This window comes from Balaenoptera musculus, chromosome 2, assembly GCF_009873245.2.
Source record: "Balaenoptera musculus isolate JJ_BM4_2016_0621 chromosome 2, mBalMus1.pri.v3, whole genome shotgun sequence".
Classification (NCBI taxonomy): Eukaryota; Metazoa; Chordata; class Mammalia; order Artiodactyla; family Balaenopteridae; genus Balaenoptera; species Balaenoptera musculus.
This window is the reverse complement of record NC_045786.1, coordinates 10,932,351-10,951,640: the sequence shown is the minus strand read 5'-3', so window position 1 is coordinate 10,951,640 and position 19,290 is coordinate 10,932,351. Positions and strand designations below refer to the sequence as shown.

Below are 19,290 nucleotides of genomic sequence, written 5' to 3'. Positions count from 1 at the left end.
GACAAATTCAACACCCATTTATGATAAAATCTCTCCAGAAAGTGGGCATAGAGGGAACCTACCTCAACATAATAAAGGCCATATAAGACAAACCCACAGCAAATATCATTCTCAATGGTGAAAAACTGAAAGCATCTCCTCTAAGATCAGGAATAAGACAAGGATGTCCACTCTTGCCACTATTATTCAACACAGTTTTGGTATTCCTAGCCACGGCAATCAGAGAAGAAAAAGAAATAAAAGGAATACAAATTGGAAAAGAAGAAGTAAAACTGTCACTGTTTGCAGATGTTATGACACTATATATAGGGAATCCAAAAGATGCCACCAGAAAACTACTAGAGCTAATCAACGAATTTGGTAAAGTTGTAAATAATTACATAATTAATGCACAGAAATCTCTTGCATTCCTATACACTAATGATGAAAAATCTGAAAGAGAAATTAAGGAAACACCCTCATTTACCACTGCAACAAAAAGAATAAAAACCTAGGAATAAACCTAACTAGGGAGACAAAAGACCTGCGTGCAGAAAACTATAAGACACTGATGAAAGAAATTAAAGATGATACAAACAGATGGAGAGATACACCATGTTCTTGGATTGGAAGAATCAATATTGTGAAAATGACTATACCACCCAAAGCAATCTACAGATTCAATGCAATCCCTATCAAATTACCAATGGCATTTTTTATGGAACTAGAACAAAAAATCTTAAAATTTGTATGGAGACACAAAAGACCCCGAATAGCCAAAGCAGTCTTGAGGGAAAAAAACGGAGCTGGAGGAATCAGACTCCTTGACTTCAGACTATACTACAAAGCTACAGTAATCAAGACAATATGGTACTGGCACAAAAACAGAAATATAGATCAATGGAACAGGATAGAAAGCTCAGAGATAAACCCACGCACATATGGTCACCTTATCTTTGATAAAAGGCAAGAATATACAGTGGAGAAAAGACAGCCTCTTCAATAAGTGGTGCTGGGAAAACTGGACAGCTACATGTAAAAGAATGAAATTAGAACACTCCCTAACACCATACACAAAAATAAACTCAAAATGGATTAGAGACCTAAATGTAAGACTGGACACTGTAAAACTCTTAGACGAAAACATAGGAAGAACACTCTTTGACATAAATCACAGCAAGATCTTTTTTGATCCACCTCCTAGAGTAATGGAAATAAAAACAAAAATACACAAATGGGACCTAATGAAACTTAAAAACTTTTGCACAGCAAAGGAAACTATAAACAAGACGAAAAGACAACCCTCAGAATGGGAGAAAATATTTGCAAACGAATCAATGGACAAAGGATTAATCTCCAAAACACATAAACAGCTCGTGCAGCTCAATATTTTTTTTATAGTAAGTTTTTTTAATAATAATTTTTTTTTTAATTTTAGGAATTTTTTTAAAATTAATTAATTAATTAATTTTTGGCTGTGTTGGGTCTTCGTTTCTGTGCGAGGGCTTTCTCTAGTTGCGGCAAGTGGGGGCCACTCTTCATCACGGTGCGCGGGCCTCTCACTATCGCGGCCTCTCTTGTTGGGAGCACAGGCTCCAGACACGCAGGCTCAGTAGTTGTGGCTCATGGGCCTAGTTGCTCCGCGGCATGTGGGATCTTCCCAGACCAGGGCTCGAACCCGTGTCCCCTGCATTGGCAGGCAGATTCTCAACCACTGCACCACCAGGGAAGCCATCGTGCAGCTCAATATTAAAGAAACAAACAACCCAATCAAAAAATGGGCAGAAGACCTAAATAGACATTTCTCCAAAGAAGACATACACATGGCCAAGAAGCACATGAAAAACTGCTCAACATCACTAATTATTAGAGAAATGCATAACAAAACTACAATGAGGTATCACCTCACACCAGTTAGAATGGGCGTCATCAGAAAATCTGCAAACAACAAATGCTGGAGAGGGTGTGGAGAAAAGGGAACCCTCTTGCACTGTTGGTGGGAATGTAAATTGATCCAGCCACTATGGAGAACAGTATGGAGGTTCCTTGAAAAACTAAAAATAGAATTACCATATGACCCAGCAATCCCACTACTGGGCATATACCCAGAGAAAACCATAATTCAAAAGGAGCAATGCACCCCAATGTTCATTGCAGCACTATTTACAATAGCCAGGACATGGAAGCAACCTAAATGCCCATCGACAGATGAATGGATAAAGAAGATGTGGTACATATATGCAATGGAATATTACTCAGCCATAAAAAGGAACGATATTGGGTCATTTGTAGAGATGTGGATGGATCTAGAGACTGTCATACAGAGTGAAGTCAGTCAGAAAGAGAAAAACAAATATCGTATATTAACGCATATGGGTGGAACCTAGAAAAATGGTACAGATGAACCGGTTTGCAGGGCAGAAATAGAGACGCAGATGTAGAGAACAAACGTATGGATACCAAGGGGGGAAAGTGGCAGGGAGGGGGAGTGGTGGTGGTAGGATGAATTGGGAGATTGGGATTGACGTGTATACACTAATATGTATAAAATGGATAACTAATAAGAACCTGATATATAAAAAAATAAATAAAATTAAATTAAAAAAAAAAAGATGTCAGGGAAGACCTCTCTGAGGAAGTAGCTGTTGCGAGATATGAGTCATTAAAACTATTCACAAATATTCTGGTTCTTCTCCTTCTAGGCACTTGGTATGACAATATTTTCCTGCTCCCCTTCAAGTAAGATGCAGCCATGTGACCTGAATTTCCCCGTGTGAGTGGAAGTCATGTCCTTTTTGGGTAGAAGCCTCATGAACTAATGGCTGACTTGCCGTGTTCTGTTTCTCTCTGGTGTGGTGATGGGTGATGTTTTCGGTTGCCTGGGTCCTGGAATGAGGACGAGAAGCAGAGCTCCCGACAATCCTCAATGCACAGGTCGCACGAGCAAGCAATAAGACTTAGTTGCTTTTAGTTACTGAAATTTGGGGGTTGTTAACCACAGCACAACCTAACCTAATCCTGACAACAAGGGATAGAAATCCTAGCTACAAATGTGTTCTGGAAAGTTGCAAAGCACTATACAAATAGACTCTAAGAGCTCAGTATTCTGGTAAGTTAGTTTCATGGTAACCAGTTCAATCCATTTCACGAAACACTGAGGGCAACACCTCATTTCAGCTTAATACAACCACTGAGGTTCATAATGATGATTGTGTCATCACAAGTGATTAAATTATATTTAGCATACTCTGTTTAGGAAAAAGAACTACCTCACAAATGGGTAAAAGCTGCAGTGATCTGAAATATTCCCATGTGTTGGATCATTGAGGGCTAATGTATACTATTAATATTAATAATTGCATATATTATAATATCCACTCTTTACTGAACTTCTATTAGGTACCAGGTATTGTGTCAAGTGCTTAATATATTTTATATCATTTAATCCTCACCATGCTGTGATAAATCTAATAACTTGTTAAAAATCACAGAGTTAAGTAAGTGGCAGATTTAGAATTTGAAATGCTTGTCTTCCTATTATTGCTATGTAACTCAGGCATACATCCATGTTTCAGTTTGCTTACACAAATTATTCTCATGGCACAAATGGGCATGTAATACTTTATATGGAACTAAAACATGAGGTTCATTCACTTTTAAAAAATGGCCTTGCCTTTAAAAGGACTTACTATCTCACTTACCAATAATAGATTTTAAAGCTTAACTCAGATAAGCAGAAAGTAAGTTGAGTTAGTTCTTCGTAAGCCCTGACTGGTTAGCCATTGAGAGTACACTAGGAGCAGAGAATTTGCGTGGCTTCATAGACAAGCACAGGTAGACTAACCTTGTATTTTTCTGTCTCTGTGATGGAGACTCTCAATTTCCTGTTCAAGGCAGAAAATGTATTGAAATGGACAGCTTAGGTGGAAGGCAGCCAGTGTGGCGGTTTGTGGCATGACCATCAAAGGAGAAGGGTTTTTACATGATGGTGGAGAAATGATGGATTGGAAATGGCTTTAAAAAGTCAGGAGAGGGGCTTCCCTGATGGCGCAGTGGTTAGGAATCTGCCTGCCAATGCCGGGGACAGGGGTTCGAGCCCTGGTCTGGGAAGATCCCACATGCCGTGGAGCGGCTGGGCCCGTGAGCCACAGCTGCGGAGCCTGCGTGCCACAGCTACTGGGTCCGTGCACCCTGGAGCCCGTGCTCCACAACCAGAGGGGCCGCAACAATAAGAAGCCCGTGCACCGCAACTGAGAGTGGCCCCCGCTCGCCGCAAGTAGAGAAAGCCATGCACAGCAACAAAGAACCAAAGCAGCCAAAAATAAAAAATAAAAAAAAAAAAAAGATCCAGGAGAATGAAATTTCTGCTTTTCCACACCCTATGGGACAAGGACCCTGAAGAGCCTCCAGGGGCCATAGAAGGAAGACGTATCCAGAGAAACTTGAAATCTTTGTAAGCATGAGCTGCCAACTCCTAGATTCCTACTAAGGTCTTCCAAAGGTGTCTCAGCCAGCTGAGTGACAAGGGTTTCTCAGGGAATAAGTAGTGTTCTCTGACAACAGCCTTGACGTTCCTGTTTTGACAGTGAACAGTCATTGGATTCACCATGGTAGATCACTGGATGACCTCAGTACAAGCCCCTCTTACATCAATGTTACAATTTCCTCTTTTTCTCTTCTTTTCTTCCTTCTTTCCTTCCTTTCTTTTTTGCCACAAGTTATTATTATGCATTATTATTCTTTAGGATTTTGTACTCATATTATACTATGTGTGTTTCCAGCACTTTTATGCTCTATAAGTATGCAATGTAAAATAGGTCTTATATAAGGTATTTTTCATAAGCTTTTTAAATTTTAAAGTTCTATACTTAAACTGCTAAACCCAAGCTTCTATAATTTTCAACAATGAAATTATATGCCTATCTGATAAGCACCTTTTCAGATAGAAATGAAGGTCCTGAAAAGACTAAATATTGTACAGCACTTTCAAGGTCTGCTTTACTCCAAACCAAACACAAATGAGTATATTCAAACTGAAATAGTACTGTGAATTATTTACAGTACACTGATAGGATGGATGGTTCTAAAGTTGTTTTCCTCTTCATTTCTCTCATTCTGTTAACAAGATAATGTAAACTAATGACTAAATCTTAGGATCTTCTGAAAGGTTATTCCTTCTAGATTTATAGTAACAACTGTGCTTCTAGTGACAATTCCACCTCACCGAAAATGAGTACCTTTTAGAGAATGTTTCTTATAAATGTTAAATATATTAATAATTGAAATTATGAAAAACAATTACAGTTTTCCTCTACTGAACTATATGTTGTTGTTCGTTCCAAATTCTCTGTAATTTCATCACACTAGATTTGGACCAAACACAGACTTCAGAGGAGTGAGAACTGGCAATCTAGATAATTTGTCCAGTGAGAGCACTATTTTTTTAACTGAAGTACAGTTGATTTACAATATTATGTTAGTTTTAGGTGTACAACGTAGTGGTTCAAAATTTTTTTTTTTTTTAAATTTTTTTTTAAATTAATTAGTTAATTTATTTATTTTTGGCTGTCTTGGGTCTTCATTTCTGTGTGCGGGCTTTCTCCAGTTGCGGCGAGCGGGGGCCACTCTTCACCGCGGTGCGCGGGCCTCCCACTGTCGCGGCCTCTCTCCCTGCAGAGCACAGGCTCAGTAGTTGTGGCTCACGGGCCCAGCCGCTCCACGGCATGCGGGATCCTCCCAGACCAGGGCCCGAACCCGTGTCCCCTGCATTGGCAGGCAGACTCTCAACCACTGCGCCACCAGGGAAGCCCCAAAATTTTTATAGATATAAACTCCATTTAAAGTTATTATAAAATGTTAGCTATATTTCCCTTGTATCTTATTTATTTTATCCATAGTAATCTGTACCTCTTAATCCCCTACCCCTTTCCAACCCCTTCCCCTTTTCCTCTCCCCACTGGTAACCATTAGTTTGTCAGTGAGGGCACTATTAGTGATAATACAGACAACCATTATGAATACCATATTTAAATTATCTGAATATCAGGTCTTATTAATATATCACAAGGCTACCTTTTTATTGATGTACTTTGGAACTAGTCCTGAAGTTTCAAGGTCATGCTTGTCTCCAGTTCTTTTGTCAACATAAATTGGTTTAGGTTTTTTAGCCACTCCCATAATGACATCGGCTGCATTTGTATTTATAAAATTTTTTTCACTCTGTATTCCCATGACTGGATGGTCAGTCCTCAATGGCACAGGAGGCTTTCTGGGCTCATTCCGTTCAAACTTTTTTTCTGTTAAACATAACATTTCCTTGTTAATATTAAATGATAAATGTGGCTACTCAGTACTATTTATAGCATCCAGATATTTTACCACTAGTATATTAGAGTTTTATTAATAATATATTCAAATATTTAAGGTAAAAATCAGTAATCATAAATGCAAAAAATTAAATGTGACATAATCAATTAATATGTTGGAGAACAATATAAAAATCTAAGGGAAGAAAATAAACACCCCAAATCATATGCTAGCTAAAACATTTTTATTAGCTATTATAAAAATATTTTCTTATAAAGATTTCAATAACAAATGTTCAGTATGCCCATTGAAAAAAGTCCAAAGAAACATTAACACTTTTTTCTGAGTACCTTCAATATTATGAATAATTGCCTCTTCAGAGGAAAGTTACTGTAAAATCGCCAAGTAAATAAATCAAACTTGATGTATCTGATGTATCCAAGAATCTGTGGATGTTTTTCACTAAAACGATTACTATTTTAAGGTATAAAAATCATGTAATAGCAATGTACCTAACATGCAGCTTAAGAAATGATAAATGACCAACACTGCTGAGGTTTCCTATTCACTCCTCCCTGATTACAGCTCACCTCCTAAAATAACTGCTCTCCAAAGTGACTTATCTCTCTCTACCACATTCTCTTCATTAGCAGCAGATGAAACTGGCCATTTTTACACAGTCTCTTTGACTTGACCATTCCAACTTATCTATTTTGATACAGCCACATCAAAGTGGTTTGTCAAAATGCTAAAATGTAAAATAATTACACTTTATTTCCAAGAACCGAAGGCAACAACTATCTTGACAAAACCTTACTCAAAGGCTTCCCTGGTGGCGCAGTGGTTAAGAATCTGCCTGCCAATGCAGGGGACACGGGTTCCAGCCCTGGTCTGGGAAGATCCCACATGCCGCGGAGCAACTAAGCCCGTGAGCCACAACTACTGAGCCTGTGCTCTAGAGCCTCCGAGCCACAACTACTGAGCCCACACGCCACAACGACTGAAGCCCGCGTGCCTAGAGCCCATGCTCCACAACAAGAGAAGCCACCGCAATGAGAAGCCTGCACACCGCAATGAAGAGTAGCCCCCGCTCACCGCAACTAGAGAAAGCCCGCATGCAGCAACGAAGACCCAATGCAGCCAAAAATAAATAAATTAAATAAATTTAAAAAAACAACAAAAAACCCCACCTTACTCAAATCTTAACCCCATCACAATTACTATGGACTTTGACTTTATTCATTTCTGTACTGTTTGAACTTTTAAATCATTTTATATAACTTTTATTATCAGAAAAAATACTTATTATTAAAAGTTTATGAACTGGATTATCTCTTGTTATAGGCTGAATTGTGTCCCCCCCACCATATTCATACATTGAAGCCCTAAATGCCAGTACCTCAGAATGGGACTGTAGTTGGACATGCTTTTAAAGAGGGACTTAAGTTAAAATGAGGTCATTAGGGTGAACCCTAATCCAATATGACTGATGTCCTTGTAAAAGGAGGAAATTTGGACACAAACACACACAGAAGGAAGCCATGTGAAGACACAGGGAGAAGACAGTGATCTATAAGTCAAGGAGAGAGGTCTCAGAAGAAATGAACCCTGGAAACATCCTGATCTTGTTTTTTTGTTTGTCTGTTTTGTTTTGTTTTTGTTTTTTTTTTTTTTTTTTTTGGCCATTCCGCGTGGCATGTGGGATCTTAGTTCCCCAACCAGGGATCGAACCCATACCCCCTGCAGTGGAAGCCCAGGGACCACCAGGGAATTCCCACTGGACCACCAGGGAATTCCCAGTAACACCCTGATTTTGGACTCTAGCTCTCAGAATTGTCACAAAATAAATTTCTGTTTAAGCTACCCCATACTTGTTATGGTAGCAGCCCTAGCAAACCAATATACCCCTGATAATTCTACACCCCCCCCCCGGAAACATTATAAAGGAGGTTTTGAATGTTCACTTATTCATGAATTCATGCAATATATTTTTGTTGAGCAATTAGTATGTCCCCAGGTAATGCTCTAGGAACTGTGGGTACAGGAGTGAACAGAAGAGACAAAGTCCCCTTTCTCATGGAGTTTACATTATAGTGGGGGATGAAAAAATAAAATATAATATGTAGACTATACTGTATATATTTGCTTGAACAATATGTAAAATTGTTTATTGTTTCTGACCTACAAAAATGGTTATCCTCTTCCTATTTAACATACTACTGAGATGTTGTGAGCATTGTCAGAAATTGAATTAGGGAGTTCTTCCAAAGCCCGGAGCAGAGAATAAGCCTGTTACAACCCAAATAGCTCCCTTCTACCAGATATACCCAAGTCAGGTTGGGTATATCAAGTAAGGTTGGCATAATCAGTTTGCCTAAAAAACCAGAGGCATCACATCTTATAGATGTTCACATGGGAAACATTTAGAAGCCAGATTTAATTATGAGTTGAAAGTGCATGCAAAGGACTCCCATAACGATAGTTTTAGAAATGCAATTAAGAGGCAAAACTGAATTCTCAAAAAATGAGGAAACAGTTTAGAAAGACTGATAATTCATTCTTAGTTGAGTAAGTATATTATAAACCTTGGTTGTTTGTGGTTATGCACTGGATAGAGCCTAAAGCCCACCCCATCTTACCCTTATATCTATCAATATCTAAACATCATATTTTTTCATCCGAGGAGTAGGGGTTGGCAATGTGGGGTGGCTCGGAAAATGGGGCGAGGATGTCTCTTTACAAATTATTCGGTGGTAGTGTTAATAAGTCTGAAAACCAAATGACTGGGTTTCTTTTTAGGCTATAATAAAACGGCAATATCAACACGGTCTCGTAGTCAGGCAGATGTTCTACTACTTAAATTTAGAGAAATCTTCTTGTACCGGTTAGGTATTTTTCAGTGTGTCTAGCAAATTATTGTGTTCAGAATGGCAGAATATTCACCAAGAGACTGGCAGTAGCTTTGGCCTATGTTACCTTTAACTTTGTGTCACTGGACGGGGCCTTTAAAGCTCTTGCAATGCCCTGAATTTCTTTATTCCTAAGGCCAATGAAATTTTGTGTTTGTTTTGCCTTATAATGTTTATAAGAGAAGAGACAGACTTCTTCCCTTTCTCCTTATTTGAAACTTAGGATTTATATAGTTAGGTTATGTAATATGCTTAACCTTGGAGAGGATTCGTGAGGACCCAAGTAATGTCATTGGTTCTAAGGCACTTAAAGTATTAAATTCCATTTTAAGACTTTCCAGTGTTCTCAAATGCTTGTGGGTGACAAAATATCAAGACTCCACTTAAGGGAGCTACAAGAGAGGCTTCTGGAGACATGAATTTCAGCATGAATGTTGTATTTTCAGACTTGCTTCTTCCACCTTTCCCAATAATGTCCTCATCCTCTGTCACGGCATGAGGGTTATGAGAGAGGATTGTGGGACACATAATATTGCCATAGGGAGAAATAGTTTCATTTTTGTCAAAAGGCACACCCTAGTTGGGCTTGAGATATTGCATTATTTCCTTGATGCCAGAAGATGGGAAGAGGCTTTTTTTGGGCTGCGTCAGGTCTTCGTTGCTGTGCACGGGCTTTCTCTAGGTGCGGTGAGCGGGGGCTACTCTTCATTGCGGTGTGCGGGCTTCTCATTGCGGTGGCTTCTCTTGTTGCTGAGCACGGGCTCTAGGCGTGTGGGCTTCAGTAGCTGTGGCACGCGGGCTCAGTAGTTGTGGCTCGCGGGCTCTAGAGCGCAGGCTCAGTAGTTGTGGTGCACGGGCTTAGTTGCTCCGTGGCATGTGGGATCTTCCCCGACCAGGGCTCAAACCTGTGTCCCTGCATTGGCAGGCAGATTCTTAACCACTGCGCCACCAGGGAAGTCACCGAGGCTAACTTTTTAAAATAGATAGACTCATTGCCCTCTTCTCTTTATTATCTGAAAACATCAGGGAAGACATACCCAAGATGGGAAGAAGTTGCTTCCATGAATACCAATAACAATTCCTTTTTCATCCACTCTCCACTTTCCTGATGGCCTTTTCCCCTGATATCCATATTCTCTATGACCACAATTGACTACATAATTTGTGAGGCCCAGTACAAAATGAAAATGTGGGGCTCCTTGGTAAAAAATTATTAGGCATTTCAAGATGGCAAAAGCAGAGCATTAAACCAAGTGTGGGATCCTTGAAGCACGGGGCCCTTTGTGACTGTACAGGTAGCATGCCCAAGAAACTGGCTCTCATTCATGAAGGCTCCTCCATTACATCTAACTCTTTCAGTGTCCTAATGGTCTTAGAGATCGGAGAGAGTTAAAGCCCATACTCAAGGCTAAAGTGAGCCTGACAGTTGCTTCGACAACTGATAGTAACGGTTGTAGTTTTCATCTCTTGGAGAAAAGACTCGACAGGGTTTAGATGCTGAGCTATCTTGCCCACTGAGGTTTAGAACTCTTCTTATGATCCTTGTTATTGAAGTCATATAGCTAGTTATGAAGATGGTGGGGCATGTGGTGCTAGAGGTGGGGTTTTACCAGATAGTCCAAGATGTAGTTCAAGATGCTTGCACCATCAAAGGAAAGTCTATTTGGGGGGCAACTTGGCATTCTCCACTCTCTCTTTCTACTACATTGTGGGTCTTTTTGAGAACATTTATTTAAAATATTTTTTCACTGAAGTATAGTTGATGTATAATATTGATATTATATAAGTTACAGGTGTACAATATAGTGATTTTAAAGGTTATACTCCATTTATAGTTATTATAAAATATTGGCTATATCCCCTATGTTGTACAATATATCCTTGTATCTTATTTTATACATAATATTGTACCTCTTAACCCCCTACTTCTGTTTTGCTCCCTCCCTCTTCCCTCTCACAACTGATAACCACTGGTTTGTTCTATCTGTGAGTCTGCTTCTTTTCTGTTATATTCACAAGTTTGTTGTATTTTTTAGATTCCACACATACGTGATGTCATACATTTCCCTGTCTGACTTCTTTCACTTAGCATAATACCCTCCAAGTCCACCCACGTTGCTGCAAATGGCAATATTTCATTCTTCGTTATGGTTGAGTAGTATTCCATTGTATACATATACCACATCTTTATCTATTAATCTGCTGATGGGCACTTAGGTTGCTTCCATGTCTTGGCAACTGTAAATAATGCTGCTATGAACACTGGGGTGCATCTACTATGTTCTTGACTTCTGCTTTCTCCTAGTCTCTCAAATTCTGTTAATATGAGGTAAAGTTGCTATCACTGTAAACATTTAATATTCACAGACAAAATAATTTTAAATTATCTGCTAATACTTTTAATATTAAAAAGAGTGATAAAACCTACTGGGCGGTAGAGTTTTTTCCTTTGAATGTTTCTTCAGGAAATCCTTTGGAGAAGGTACTTCAAGTTTTGCTGGTCCCATAGTTTTCATTGCAGTTTTAAATTTTTGCTTGTCATCTTTTACAGCTGCCTTAAAAACTGATACATACCTAAAATTAAAAAAAAAAGGTGTAGCATTTATATTTCTAGTAAAAATTATTTAAAGTTTAAAAAAAGATATACATTTCTAATTTATATATATCTATATTCATTTGGAGATAGCCATAAAGCATAATTATCTGAATTATCTGAGCCCTGTCCATCAGGCTTAGGCAATCTAGATGGAACCTTTGCCCTAAGAAAAACGTGCCAGGATAAAGATGGTCATAGTAGTTCCTTATTATGCTTTGAATATGTGTAGCATCTATAGTGATGTCACCTCTCCCATTCCTGATATTGGTAATTTATGTCTTCTCTTTTTTTTTTTTTTTTTTTTTTTGCTGATAAGTCTAGCTAAGGGCTTATTAATTTTATTGATTTCTTAAAAAACCAGCTTTTCATTGATTTTCTTTAATGTTCACATGTTTTCCATTTCAATGATTTCTGCACTGATCTTTACTATTTCTCCTTATTTGGAGTTTAATTTGCTTTTCTTTTCCAATTTTTTTTTTTTTTTTTTAGTTTCTTAAGGTACAAGTTTAGATATTTGACTTTAAACCTTTACACTTATCTAACAGAAGCTATAAAATTAAAAAATACCTTTTTAATTCCCTTCTGATATCTTCTTTGGCTTAGGAGTTTGTTTAGATGTGTTTTGCTTAATCTCCAAATATTTGGGGATTTTCTAGATACCTCTTTGATTTCTAATTAACTTCTATTGTGGTTAAAGAATATAATTGTAAAATTTCAATCCTTTAAGATTTTCTGACACTTGTTTTATGGCACAAAGCATAGTCTATCTTGGTAAATGTTCTACATACACTGGAAAAGAAAGTGCACACTGCTGCTGTTGGCTGTAGTGTTCTATAAATGACAATTAGGTCAAACTGGTTAGAAGTATTTTCAAGTGTTCTAATAATCATTGAAAGAGAGATGTTGAAATCTCTGACTATAATTGTGGATTTGTCTATTTCTTCTTTTAGTTCTATCGGGTTTTGCTTCATGTATTTTGAAGCTCTATTAGTAGGTGCATAGCATTTAGAATACCTTCTTGAAATACTAATCACTTCAATATTATGAAATAATACTCTATATCCCCTTTAAAATTCTGTACTCTAAAAATCTACTCTGTCTGATATTAATATAACCAGTCCACATTCCTTTGATTTATGGTAACAGTATTTTTCCATTCTTTGACTTTTTACTTACTTGTGTCTTTATTTTTAAGGGGATTTTCTTAAGGAAAGCACAGAATTTTTATCCTTTCAAAGGGTTTCATTTCTTTGTTGTATTTAGACCATTCACATTTAATGTGATTTTTAAAATATGTTTGTGTTTAAATTTTCCATCTTGCTATTTCTTTTCTACATACCCCATTGCTGGTTCTTCCTTATTTTATTCTGCCTTATTTTTTGTTTTTGTTTTATTTTGTGGAAGTTCTAAGGTTTACAATATACATGTTTAACTGATCACAGCCTACCTTCAAGTATTATTATGTCACTTCACATAGGACATAAGAACTTTACAAGGGCTTCCCTGGTGGCATAGTGGTTGAGAATCTGCCTGCTAATGCAGGGGACACGGGTTCAAGCCCTGGTCTGGGAAGATCCCACATGCCGCGGAGCAACTGGGCCCGTGAGCCACAACTACTAAGCCTGCACGTCTGGAGCCTGTGCTCCGCAACAAGAGAGGCCATGATAGTGAGAGGCCCGCGCACCGCGATGAAGAGTGGCCCCCACTTGTCGCAACTAGAGAAAGCCCTCGCACAGAAACGAAGGCCCAACACAGCCAAAAATAAATAAAATAAATAAATTTTAAAAACAACAACGACAAAAAAAACGCAAATGAGTTTAAAAAAAAAAAAGAACCTTACAAAAGAATACTTGCTTTTACCCCCCCACCTTTATCCTAATGTTCTATGTGTGTTATAAAACCTGTAATTCATTGTGATTACCTTCCCTTTAAAAAGCCAAAGAAATTAAAAAGAAATTCAGAAGTAAATTTACAAAGAAGAAACTTTAATATTTACCCATATATTTACCATTTTATGTGTTCTTTATTTCATTGTGTAAATCCAAATTTCCAACTCATACCCTTTTCTTATGCATTATGGACTTTTAAACTTCTGGCTTCCACTGTTTCTGATATTTGCTGACCTTCTTTCTTCCTCTGTATGTAATGTTTCTTTTTTCCTTGGCTGTTTTTAGGATTTTTCTCTTTATTACTGGTTTTAAGAAATTTTATGTTAATGGTCCTTGGTATGGTTTCCTCCCCCTCCTCTTGCTCCTCCTCCTTCTCCTTTTCCTGCTTGGGGTTCATTATGATTCTTGGATTTGTGGATTTAGAGATTTCATTAATTTTGTCAAAATTTCAACCATTATTCAAATATTTATTCTGTATCTCTCTACTCTCCTTCTGGGACTCTAATTACACTTGTGTTAGGTTGCTTGATGTTGTCCATAGCTCACTGATTCTGTTTTCCTTTTCAGTTTTTTTTCCCTCTCATTTTCATTTTGTATTGTTCTAGTATAACTATGTCTTCAAATTCAACAATATTTTCTTCTTCAGTGTCTTAGCTGCTGTTATTCCCATTAAGTATACTATTTTCGATTTAGACATGGTATTACTTATGTCTTCAAGTTAGATTTGGGGTTTTATTTACCCTTCTATTTCTCTCCATATCTTGCTCATGTTTTCCTCTGCCTTTTTGAACACATGGAGAATATTTAAAATAGTGGTTTTAATCTCCTTGTCTACTAATTCTCTCATTGATGTCATTTCTTTGTCTGTTTGTATTGACTGATTTTTCTCTTGGTTATACATTGTACTTCTGGGTCCAGGAGCTTTTAGTCTATTTCTGATTTGGCCCTACTACTGAGACAATATATTTCTGAGGGCACTACTCAACCCCTTGCATCTTAGGAGGAGTTTCCACTCTGGTTGGTGGGAATATAAACTTTATCTGGCTCTGCTGCCTTCTGTTGGTTATTTCCCTGGCCTTGGTAGTTTCAACATACAAAAGTACTGTCAACCAAAGACTTCAGGGAAATTCTCCTGCATACTTCTATAGTTCTCTATATATGTAGTTCTTTCCTCTTTGGTACTCTTGTGCTGTGAACTCTACATGCCTTGACCACCTCAAACTCTGAACTCTGTTTCTTTAACTCAGGGAAACTGCTGGATTTTGTTTTAATTTCTCTTTCCTGGACTTTTGTCTGGAGATTCTCTCCAGAGAGTATGTTGGGACAATTGTAGGGCTTGTTTCCCTTCTCTTAGGGGTGATTGCTCTGTGTTGCCTATTGTCCAGTGCCTGAAAAACCATTGTTTTACATATATTTTTCTGATGTTTTAGTTGTTTAAGGTGAGAGGGTAAATTCCACTCTTGATTGGAAGCAGAAGTTCAGCTATACCACTTCTAATAATTTGTATTCTCATCTTACTATATAGGTAAGTTTGTGTGGAGAAACATTAAATTGTTTCTTGCTTTTAGAAGCCTTTCCTCAATCATGAACTAAATGGCTGGGAATTAATTATGGTCCAAACTGAATGAGCTCACTAGATACCATCAGGAAATAATGTTCAATCCAAATCTGTGCCTTGAAATTCCCATGGAAGTTGGAATTGGCAGATATGATCCCTTAATAAAATAACTTCCTCTGGAGTAAAAAGGAGTGCATACACTCTCACCTTTTTAAAATTTGCAATCTTGTGATTCATTACACTATTTTGTGTGAGTTGAAAGCTCACCATCTGTTATAGAAAACAAGATATTCTATTCTATATGAATAATAATTTTGTAATTTTTCCAAATTACAAAAATTTTTTTTAATGATGAAACTAATGTAATGGTATATGTCAATTATATCTCAACAACAACAAGAAGGAATAAAGATCTAGGTTCCCTCCATCTCCTCAATTCATTTTCCAGAAAAAATTATGTTTTCTATATCTCTATTTATGTATGAATTGTAACTTGATTTTTAAAACTTAATATAGGGGCTTCCCTGGTGGCGCAGTGGTTAAAAATCCGCCTGCCAATGCAGGGGACACGCATTCAAGCCCTGGTCCGGGAAGATCCCACATGCCATGGAGCAACTAAGCCCATGTGCCACAACTACTAAGCCTGTGCTCTAGAGCCTGCAAGCCACAACTACTGAGCCCACGTGCCACAACTACTGAAGCCCGCATGCCTAGAGCCTGTGCTCAGCAACAAGAGAAGCCACAGCAATGAGAAGCCCGCGCACCACAACGAAGAGTAGTCCCTGCCCACTACAACTAGAGAAAGCCCGTGCACAGCAACGAAGACCCAACACAGCCAAAAATAAATAAATAAAATAAATTTATTTTTTAAAAAACTTAATATAATGTGATACCTTTCCATATTAGTACACATAAAGCTTACTTTCTTTTCTTTTTTTATTGCATGAAAGAGTCTTTAAATTCTATAGCACTTTACAATTTTCAAAAGTTTCACCCACATCATTTCATATAATCCCATAATAATCCTTTTTTCCCCCACCCCCTATATTACCCTTCCCCCCTTCCCTCTCCCCACTGGTAACCACTAGTTTGTTCTCTATTTCTGTGAGTCTGCTTCTTTTTTGTTTTATCCACTAATTTGTTATATTTTTTAGACTCCACATATAAGTGATATCATACAGTATTTGTCCTTCTCTGTCAGACTTATTACACTTAGTATAATGCCCTCCAAGTCCATGCATGTTGCTGCAAATGGCAAAATTTCATTCTTCTTTTTATGGCGGAGTAGTATTCCATTGTATATATATATACCACATCTTCTTTATCCATCCATTTATTGATGGACACTTAGCTTGCTTCCATTATACTTTCTTTTCAATAGTTGCATTTTATTCCATTTTCTGGATAGTGTGGTTTTATTATAAGGATCCAGAGGGTGACTTTATTAGACAACTGGCCTTACTTTCTACTTTTTATTAGATGTGGGCTATAGATTAATTATTCTAAAACTAAAGTTATCTTCAATAGATGTATCATACTTGCACTTATTTTCTTGCCAATAGTCACCACATAGTCATATTAAATCTGTAGATACACAGTTCTAGAGTAGTTTATCTTAAAAAGCACACAGAGAAATACAGACCAAGAGCTGGTACAGTTTGAGATTTTTTTTATCCTAATGGGTTAGATGAACATCTGGTTAACTACTGTTTTTTGTTTGTTTTGTTTTAAATGTCAGGCCAATATTATTGCAGCACTAGTCAATTGTGTAGAATTTTGGGACCTAGACTGCTCATAGCTCACTGTTCAACTGGAAGAGGGTGCCCTTCATCCCACTTTGATTACATATATCCATTTTCTAAATTCTCATTTAGCATCTGCATCTCTCATTAGGGTTTTCAATAATATATGGTTTTATTGTTAACCAACATTTTAATGTTTATCTTTCAGTTCCCCAAGGAGCCTGTAACATCTGAGGTAAGGGAGATCACAGTGCTGTCAACTGTTGGTTTCCCCAAGGAATCCACCTCTTTGTGAAAGCTGGACGATCATCTTGCCAGTCTTGCAAAGAGCTGCATGGTTGTGCTGACAGTGTAGGCTAACTTCACCCTAATGCAATGAGTTCTTTGCCATCACATTTGGATGCTTTCTACTCCTTTCACTGTAGGTTAGTTTTTTCTCCTTACTCCTTCAGAGTAAACCAAGGAGTTTGTGCTGTCACTCCAACATTGCCCAAGGGCAATGTTATACACTAATAGGAGTTCAGTAAGTGCTTGCCAAATGAATAAAGATTTTTCCTATAAAATTTCTTGAAAAAGTCACCTAGATGCAGTAAAGCTTTTAAATTTACCAAAAAACAAAACACCTATTTAATAAACTATCTTAACATTCAAATACAGTATTCTATGGAAAATATAATCTGCCAGTGAGTTATACAAAGAAGCTTTATCTTGTACAATATACAGTATTCTATGGAAAATATAATCTGCCAGTGAGTTATACAAAGAAGCTTTATCTTGTACAATATACAGGAATTTTTGACCAAAAGTCCATTCAGCAATAGTTAATTTGAACACTTCTCATAACCTCTGCAACTGTACCATATCGTACTTTGAATTCCTATTTCTAATTTCTACCAGATTTTGAGACGCTAATGAAAAACAAAATAGGTACTGGTTTGGTTAAAAACAGATACTCAGGCTTAAAAATGGAAGGATCTGCCCTCTTGTTGAAGATGTTATGCACCCCAAGTAATTACTAGTAAAGATAATTGATAATTAGACGTGAAAGACCTTAAAGATTATCTAGTTCATTTAGTTTGTTTTACAGATCAGAAAACAAATGAAAATGTATTCATGATCACAAAACCAATTAGCTGCAGAGCCTGTTTTTTCTGTTTTTTTGTTTTTAGCCCAGTGCTCATGCAATGCGGTTTTGATTTGGATCAGGAAAAAGAGAAAGGTAAAAGCTGCAAAAATCCTAGGAGGAATGCGATTTTCTCTATCAGTTACCTTCTTTTCTCCCCATAGATTTAAGTAAGCGCTAAGTCCCAGGAGACTAACTGGGATGTTTACTGTGTGGTTACCTTTTCGAAATTTGGGGAATTAAAGGGGGTCCTAACACCTACATGAAAATCTTAACTCAGTTACATACTTTTGGGTCTCTATCAATCCACTCTTCCTTCCATCAACTATCAGATCAAGAAAAGACCTTAGAGGGACTTCCCTGGTGGCACAGTGGTTAAGAATCCACCTGCCAATGCAGGGGACACGGGTTCGAGCCCTGGTCCAGGAAGATTCCACATACCGTGGAGCAACTAAGCCCGTGCGCCACCACTACTGAGTCTGCGCTCTAGAGCCCATGAGCCACAACTACTGAAGCCCGTGTGCTACAACTATTGAAGCCCACGCGCCTAGAGCCTGTGCTCCGCAACAAGAGAAGCCACCGCAGTGCGAAGCCCACACACGGCAACAAAGAGTAGCCCCCGCTCGCCGCAACTAGAGAAACCCCGCATGCAGTAATGAAGACCCAATGCAGCCAAAAATAATAAATTTATTTTTTTAAAAAGAAAGAAAATGACAACTTAGTTAACAAAAAAAAAAAAGACCTTAGAAACGATCTCATCCATTTATTTTGTTTCACCAATCAAAAAACTGAGGCTCAGAAACAAACAGGAATTTATATTTGACAATACTCTTGGGGAAAAAAAGTAAGTATTATCCCTTTATAGAGGGAGCAGCAGTGTAGTCAGAAACAAAACAATGAACTCCTGAAACCAAGTTTCAAGCATCCTAACACAGGATAATAAAATTGTGATTTTCTCTTTTCAACAATAAGAAATTTCAGGCTATGGTGTATGCCACATCATACACGAACAATTAAATTACAAACACTCACACACGTATTAAAAGGAGGCTAACATAAGAAAACGGCCCTCTCACAGCACCAGGCCGCCCTCTCTGTGAATTGTGAGATGCTAAATACTTATATTTTGCAAACTCTTCTTTAAGAAGTTGTCATCCAAGGCTACTTCACTGAGACAAAAATACATGT

At 37.7% G+C, this 19,290-nt stretch overlaps 1 protein-coding gene across 5 annotated transcripts in view; it reads right to left on the bottom strand.

The window, feature by feature from the left end:
• ENKUR (enkurin, TRPC channel interacting protein) overlaps positions 1–19,290 on the bottom strand; it is a 42,890-nt gene that overhangs the window by 22,639 nt on the left and 961 nt on the right. For all 5 annotated transcript variants that reach the window (XM_036844785.1, XM_036844786.1, XM_036844782.1 and 2 more), the window contains exons 2-3: positions 11,623–11,768; positions 6,052–6,275 (exon numbers count right to left, since the gene is read on the bottom strand). In XM_036844785.1, the coding sequence (XP_036700680.1) occupies positions 6,052–6,275; positions 11,623–11,710 (312 nt within the window). In that variant the 5' untranslated portion in view covers positions 11,711–11,768. The remainder of the gene's footprint in view (positions 1–6,051; positions 6,276–11,622; positions 11,769–19,290) is intronic.